The sequence below is a fragment of the Curcuma longa genome, chromosome 8, assembly GCF_044706935.1.
Source record: "Curcuma longa cultivar G26 ecotype Majalengka, Jawa Barat chromosome 8, ITB_CL_G26_1.1, whole genome shotgun sequence".
Taxonomy (NCBI): Eukaryota; Viridiplantae; Streptophyta; class Magnoliopsida; order Zingiberales; family Zingiberaceae; genus Curcuma; species Curcuma longa.
The window spans coordinates 13951972-13959654 of NC_133868.1; the positions used below are offsets into that span (position 1 = coordinate 13951972).

Sequence of the window (7683 nt, forward strand, 5' to 3'; positions counted from 1 at the left end):
ATAGGGGCCAGCACTAGCGCCACACCATCGGCTGGCCAGCGGGCCGCCGCCGGCCAACCAGTAGCCCACCATTCGCCGGTCGCCCAGCAGCCCACCAGCTTCCGGCCGGCCAGGACCCTGTGCACGATGAAAGTGCAAAAGACCACCACCCCGACTCACTGCCAGCGACGCTAGTCGCCCGCGACCAGCCGTCCAACGCCGCCCAACGGCGCCACCGTCCCTCAGAGGTTCGCCGCTGACCGTCCACCAACCCGTCAAGGGCCGGCCAACGCCCAGCCAGCATGCATAGCGCCGAAGCGAGGAAGAGAAAAGAAACAGAACAAAAAAATACATTTTTACCGTTGTTCACCGTCGCCGAGAGCTTCCCGTCGCCGTTGCAGTCGCCAGAGGGATCGGATCGCGTCGCTACAATGATCTGAAAATATCTCCAAGTGTAGGTTCGGGTCTTCATTTGGTCCGCCACCAAACTGATTCTGTTGTATCATAGCAATAAATCCCGGTTTGAATTCAAAGTTTGTTGCTTCAATGTTTGGTACGGCGATACACGATGTCATTCCTCTCGCCTGTGGTGCTGCATAGTCCTTCAAAGACTTTTGAGCCATGGTCTCTGATGTGTCTTCTTGAATGTCAAGTCTTTGAGAGTGAAGTCTCCTCCGGTATGTTCTTTCGATTTCTGGATCGAAAGGGAACTCCACTTGTTTGGACCTACGCATGCACAATAAAAGAATATGTTATTAACCTGCTAGAACAATAATGAATCTGCAAAGAATAGTACCAATTAAAAGAAAGAAAGAATTAAAAGAATTAAATGGAAGCAAATGAATAAATGTGAAAAGACTCTTAATGTAAAAGCTTAGTGAAAAATTACGCACGATCCCCGGCAACGGCGCCAAAAACTTGATAGGTCCGCAAGTATACGACCGTCGTCAAGTAATAAAAAGATATCGAACCACAGGGACCGTGGAATAAATCACTAAACTAACACAAGAAGAGTTGAGAGTTCACGTAATTTGGGTTGAGATGGGGAAAGTGAGAGTGAAATCGAGCTCCTAGACCTCAATCGAAGAAAAATCAACTAGTGACAGGATTGGAAAAACGATCCTAGGACTTCGGATTCCTCGAGATTATGTTTGATTGACTATGGACTCCTTACCATTCCTCAATGTTTACACAATTGCAGAGATTCTAACCAAAATATCCAATTAGACCTCGTCAGGTTTCCTCGGAATAAAATCAATAATCCTCTAACGTTACGATTACTAGTTTGAGATGACACCCAGATAGCCTGGTTATAGCTCTCCCGCTGTCACCGGGCACTCCAGCAATACTACTAGTGTCCTACCCCCTGTCACCGAGTACCCAATTAAGGACCTCTCCCTAGCAATCAATAACCATTAGCTATCTCTCATAAAGATTCATTGTAGCCTAAGAATTTCCTCGGAAAGTCCGGTTAAAGGTTCACCTTCTGTCACAAGGCACCCCGGTCATACGATCCTAAGATTTCCTTAAACCACAACTCACCCTCATCCTTATAGATTCATACCATTCACATTCATATCATCAAACAAACACAAGGCACAAATCCATAAAGCAAATGCATAAATATATCATAGAACATGGTAAACACAAATCCATAGTTACAATCATCCACAATACACCTCGATTCCTCCTACATCCTAGAATCTAAGGTTCTACTCCATGACGGAGGGGTTACAACATGAAGAAGATTGAAAGAAATACATTTTAGATCCTAAATCTGAGATAGAAAGAGGAAATAAAACTTATCAATGATTGTGGTCTTCTTTGTCTTGCAATCTCCTCGTCGACGGTGGATGGATGCGGCGGAGTAGTCCCGAACGGATGGATGGATCGTTGATTCTTGCTCCGGATGGCGGCTACGGTGGCTCTCAATCACCTCCAAGGACTTCCCCCCTTTTTAGGGCAAATAAGAGGGGTATTTATATGCCCCCGAAATCAGGTCTTCGCCACACGGCCGTGTCTGGTGGCACGGCCCAGGGCACACGGCCTCCATGCTCCGTCACACGGTCGTGCCTGGTAGGCACGGCCAAGGGCTGTTGATGCTCTGGAAAATAGGCACGGCCAGTGCCTGGTAGGCACGGCCAAGCCCTGTTGAAGCTTCTGGAAAATAGGCACGGCCGTGCCTGTCAGGCACGGCCAAGCCCTGGCTCAAGCTGGAATGGAGGCACGGTCGTGCCTGGTAGGCACGGCCCTGAGCAGCATCTCTGGTAAGGGGCACGACCGTGCCTATAAGGCACGACCTCTTGTTGAAGTGGCTCTGGTGGTGAGACACGACCGTGCCTTGTAGGCACGACCCCTCAGGAGGATGAGACACGGCCGTGCCTTGGAGGCACGACCCTGTCTTGCCTTGTCTTCGTTTAATTCTCCGTTTCACCTTCTTTTGCTCCATTTCCGTCCTGCAAAAGCATAAACACAAGAGCAGACCTCCGAACTAGGAAATGGAGAAAACACGCCTAATGCGTAGATAAAGGATGTGATAAACTTAAGATAATGACATGAAATGCAGAAAGATGTGCAATGAAAATGTAAGAAACACATATATACCCTACGCACATCAGCACTGAGCGATTATATTTTTATAACAGAAAAATAAAATGATTCAAAGTTTTTTTCAGATGAAAATGAAGAAGAATAGGAGAACTATAGGACAAGAAGGTGAAGAGATATATGATTTGATCAATTAAAAAATGAGCTATGTATTTTAGATAATAAAGAAAATTAAGTAAACGATTTGATAAAATATTCAAGATGCTTTTAATTTTTTTATCCTAAATTTAATTTAAGTTTTATTCATAAAAAAAATTTGTAAGATTCTCTCACACATATATGTACATGTGAAAGGAACCTCCAGGCAGTCACATCCATTCAAATATATCTATCAAAGCGTGTTGGATATTAAAGCAGATATGATTTCATCAATTGCAAACCACTACACAAACATACGGACAAAATAGCACAAACAGAAAACAGAATAAACAAAATACCTATATTATTATAATTTGGCATATTGTTTAAAATTGCAAATCAATGATATAAAATTTCTCAACACGTCAGAGTGTGCTCATTCCCTCGTGACTCCAGTATCCTTTAGTAAGTTATTATTATTTTTCTTAAAGGGTAATATATTTAAAGATGTAAAGAGTGAAAACCATGATAATTTTATATTATTTAAATTTATTTAATAAGACAATCTATTTAAATTAAGTCGACATAATTTAAAAATATTTATAAATATTACTGATCAATAACTTATAAATTTTATTTAAAAATATAATAAATTATATATATATATATATATATATAAAATATTATATTAATTAAATTTATTTATTTAATTACAATAAATATAACCAAATTCTTACCAATTTAAATACTATACTTACCGTATAGTTTATTCACAGCCCTAAATACATTAACATCGAACCGGGTGACTGACTGCATCGTGGCTTGCTCGTACTTCGGCCCACAATAATACATTACATGACACTGCGCTATAGCTGTTGCCATTATGGTCCATGTTTAATTACTAGCGAGAACAGAGAAGCGTTTCCCTGCTTTTGTGGATCGACCTGGCTTGTCTCTCTCTCTTCCCGGCCGGCCCTCCGCATTTCCCTCTCCACTGCTAGATCGAGCTGAGCTGCCTCCCCCCCCTTGCTCCCTCCGATTCCACCTTCCTTCCGCCTCTTCTTTGTCGTCTTCTTCTTAGACACCTCGTCGCTTCGATGGGGGTTTCTCTCGCATTGCGCTCAGCGTATTCGTAGTGGTGGCATTAGCCTCCGTACGCAGCGGCAGTGGAAGAGGTGACGCATGGGATCTGGAGGCAGCAAGGATGCTTCTACCGCGTCTTGCTCTGGCGGGATCAGGAGGCTGAAATTGAGGGGAGTTCGGGTCTTCAACTCTCACTCATCCTGCTTTGGCCTCACCTCCATTCTGGCGGATGGTCGTCAGGTGATCACTCTTGATCTCATTTGTAAGATGCTCGATCTATCGTTGACAGGGGGAGTGTCACACTGTCACTGGCTATTCTCATTGATCTTGTAATTCTGTCATTCCTCCTCAACCAAGTACATTTTTTTTTTTGTTCCTTTAGCAACCTGTGCAGCCTTTGTTATTTAAGAGTACTCATCTCTGCGATATGCGTTAAAAATGTTTCTCTTGTATCATAAAAATGCTCGTTTACACCTTCTCTCTCCCCCTCATTCCACCTCTTGCTCCTGAAATTAGAGGTTTTGAATTGGCTCCGTGGTGCCACCATTCCACTGCTTCTTGCTGGCCTAGTTATTTGTTAGCATATTGTCTGATATTAGTAGATTGATAGTAGGTAATATTATTTAAGTGTTGGACATTTCTGTGTTGCTAATGTTGTTTTTCTTCTTTGCTTCTAATCAATGATGGCTTGGCCAATTCTCTTGATGCATTCTATCAATAATCTTATCACAAATTGATTATTTGTGTGAATGGAGTTTCTCTGCTTAATGACATCTAAATTAATTTTCTTTTCCTCAAATGTTTGTGGTTAAATTTCTCTCGGCAACCTATTTAGGTTACTCTTCATCCAATTTCCATCTGAATAATTCTGATTGTTGTTTGTCATTGTGCGCATCTCTAAAAATAAAATGATGTTTCCTTTTCTTGCAGAAGATAGATGTGAATGCAGCATCCAGAAGCACCTATGGTGCAGATGAACTACAGAATAAAACAGCCGAAGGAAATGACCATGGCTCTGAAAAAATTACACTACCTCATCATGATGTCTTGCTTTTGCCACATTCTTCTAATGGTGAACAATGTGGACAAGATAACGAAGGCACATCGCAGATTGATTTTAATACCAACAGCAGTTCGGCTATGAACTCCATCAGCGACCAATTGTCGAATACTTCAGGAAGGTCACATTCTTGTTTTACTTTTAAACCTGATGGGATTAGCTTTAGGCTCAATAGAGCAATCAGTTTAGGGTCATCAAGGTCCGATTCTCTTTTCTCAGCTGGTGTATCGGTTCCAAGTAGTGATCTTGGACAAAATAATATTGTAAATCATGATCATGTTAATCGTACACAAAATTGTAGCATAATGGGAACTAGCTCCTCCCTAGATATGGCTCCGCCTAATGAAGGAATAGAGACCACAATTAACAGAGATTCTGGTGGGAGCTTTATAGAATCAAGAAATACAAGGCAGTCTCAAAGAAGACTTGGAACACAAGAAACTTTAGAAGGCAGTGTAAGGTTTAGTAGAACACTTAGTGTGGGAAGGCTTCGAGATCGAGTTCTACGAAGGACTGCATTTTCTGATGGTTTATTTGATCCTTCTTCCCTGGAAGATAGGTCTGTGTGGTCTAGCGGGCAGATCATTGGAAGACGAGCATTGGGTGGCACTGGGAGAAGAGCTTCTTCTCCCAGGACTAATGATTTGTTGCCTGATTCTCCAAGTAATATTTCTTATCGGGCGTCTAGATCTATGGATATCAACGATGACAATGTTGTGGATGCTCACCAGCGGAGAGCTGGGAATCATGATGTTTTTGAACACAGATCAGCTTTCCTTGAAAGGAGAAGAAGGATAAGGTCTCAGGTAGGATTATTAGGGTTATGCCTTTTCGTTGCTTACATATTTGCCATATTCTTAGGAAACATTATTTTTCATTGTTAGGTTCGTGCTCTTCAAAGACTTGGTAGCCGTTTTGAAAACTTATCAGGTCATGATAGATCATGTATACTGTCTGGTCACCATAGAACAGGTCACTGCACATGCAGAACAAGTAACCAAACTTCAAATGCTGCTGATGACCCAAGTGCAAGGGCAAGCATATCAAGAATTGTTATGCTAGCTGAAGCACTTTTTGAGGTATGGCAAAGTGAATTTCAAACTGGAAGAAATTATTTTGTTGGCTACATTTTCCTTGTTGGAAAAGATGAAATAACGAATGTATTTTTTTAGGTTTTGGATGAAATCCACCAGCAGTCTGTTGTACTATCTTCTCGACCATCTTTTTCATCAATTGGGTCGGTTCCTGCACCAAAAGAGGTTGTAGAGTGTATTCCAATAAAAATATTTAGCAAGACATTGAAATGGCAAAGTGAGGAGGCTGCACAGTAAGAATCTTGCACCTATTTTATCTGGCACTTTACTCAAAAGCACCCATGGAACTTTACTAAATGCTATATGATAAGACCTTGTCTTTCCTGATGGAAATCATTCTGCTTGTTCGCCTATAATGAATGATCAGTTGCTACAGAGGACTTTGAGTGCATTATTGAGAATTCACATGCAGCTTTTCTGTATTTTTAGATACTTCAAGACAGAAAAGGCTACTTTCTTTGGTCTCTAATTGCTATCGACCTAAAGCTACTAGACTGACAATGTCAAATGCAAGTAGAGTGGATACATTGCTTTATACAAGAAAGCTCATTTGATATTAGCATATTAACGCCTTGCAACCTGAGTGTTCTGATCCATTTCAAATCACACATACTTGCATGCACTTTCATCAAATTTCTTACCTGTTATAGATCTTTCTTTCTGTTTTTTATTTATGGAAATCATTTTTGAATACGAATGTCTGTTGCACTTGAGATTTCCTTATTCTCTTGTTTGTGATTTGGTCTTGTACAGATGTTTTATTTGCCTTGTGGAGTACGAGGAAGGAGATTGCATGCGGTTGTTGCCTTGCAATCATGAATTTCATCGAATATGCATTGATAAATGGCTGAAAGAAATTCACAGGTATTCTTATGCCTTATGATGAAACAATTTCGTTTTATAACTTTGCTGAACATGGTTTAATTTAAACAACATATTCAATCCTAAAACATATTGCTACTAACTGAATTCTGTAAATTCGGTATATCCTTCGGGTAATTGTGATAATTCTTCTCAAGTCCCCTAATCTTGTGTCTCTTATGTTTGGTTCTTATTTCTTCCCTCGTTTACCAATTATTATCTAGGGTGTGCCCTCTATGTCGCCGTGATGTTTGCACATCAGATGCACCAAATAAACAAAAGTTCAGCTAGAGAAAGCAACTAGCCCCGATCAAAATTCTTTCCTGCTAATAATTAGTAGGAAAATATTGTTTCTCCTCATCAGATGAGTTTTGTGGTGTCGATCACCTTCGGCTTTGGATTTCATGGCAGCTGCTGTGGAAAAATCAGTGAAGCGTGAGCAATTATCAGATGAGAGTATTCTTAATCTTGTATTTTGTAGATGAAACAACAATAGGTTCATTGATTTGTCGACATGGTGTTTCTGGTAGTAACTTCTTTTCTACGTTTATGTTATTTCTGCGTTCAAATCCTTTAGTTTAAAAGGCCCCTACGGGCGAATTGTACCATTCTACTTGGTGTATCGAAGTCGGACACTTCTATCACTAGCAGAAGTTCAATTCAGTTGCTGGAATGTTTTGTTCCTCATGCTGTAATTGTTTCTTTTTTAATCATCACTCTTTTGTAGAATATCTGTATGCTAATCCATCATCATGTGAGAAGTTGCAGCGTATGAAAGTTTGAAAATTTATATGGTCTGGTTCAATCCCAGAATGAAATAGACAAGTAATAAAATACTTGATCTTACACAGATATTTCTTAATTTGGTTCGGTTAATGGACTAAATCCACATGTGATCAATATTTTTCTATTTAATTGGTA

The 7683-nt window shown here is 40.5% G+C and overlaps 2 protein-coding genes across 2 annotated transcripts in view; both read left to right on the forward strand.

The window, feature by feature from the left end:
• Window positions 1–174, forward strand: part of LOC141834070 (arabinosyltransferase XEG113-like) — a 31894-nt gene extending 31720 nt beyond the window's left edge. Inside the window, exon 10 of the mRNA XM_074721518.1 lies at window positions 5–174. Within this exon, the coding sequence (XP_074577619.1) occupies window positions 5–174 (170 nt within the window). The remainder of the gene's footprint in view (window positions 1–4) is intronic.
• A 3541-nt stretch (window positions 175–3715) lies between these two features.
• LOC141833819 (uncharacterized) lies at window positions 3716–7397 on the forward strand. The gene is made up of 6 exons (XM_074721315.1): window positions 3716–3987; window positions 4678–5613; window positions 5692–5886; window positions 5980–6134; window positions 6655–6765; window positions 6987–7397. Exons 1-6 carry the CDS (start codon window positions 3847–3849, stop codon window positions 7051–7053), a joined length of 1605 nt encoding a protein of 534 aa, XP_074577416.1. The 5' UTR covers window positions 3716–3846; the 3' UTR covers window positions 7054–7397.
• Window positions 7398–7683: the final 286 nt, after the last annotated feature.

What these genes read in the sequence shown, in the direction of transcription:
- LOC141833819 (XM_074721315.1), top strand. Translation starts at nt 3,847, where the DNA reads ATGGGATCTGGAGGCAGCAAGGATGCTTCTACCGCGTCTTGCTCTGGC. An exon ending in TAGCTGAAGCACTTTTTGAG is followed by an intron (nt 5,887 to 5,979) that starts GTATGGCAAAGT and finishes GTATTTTTTTAG; the next exon opens with GTTTTGGATGAAATCCACCA. An exon ending in TGGCTGAAAGAAATTCACAG is followed by an intron (nt 6,766 to 6,986) that starts GTATTCTTATGC and finishes ATTATTATCTAG; the next exon opens with GGTGTGCCCTCTATGTCGCC.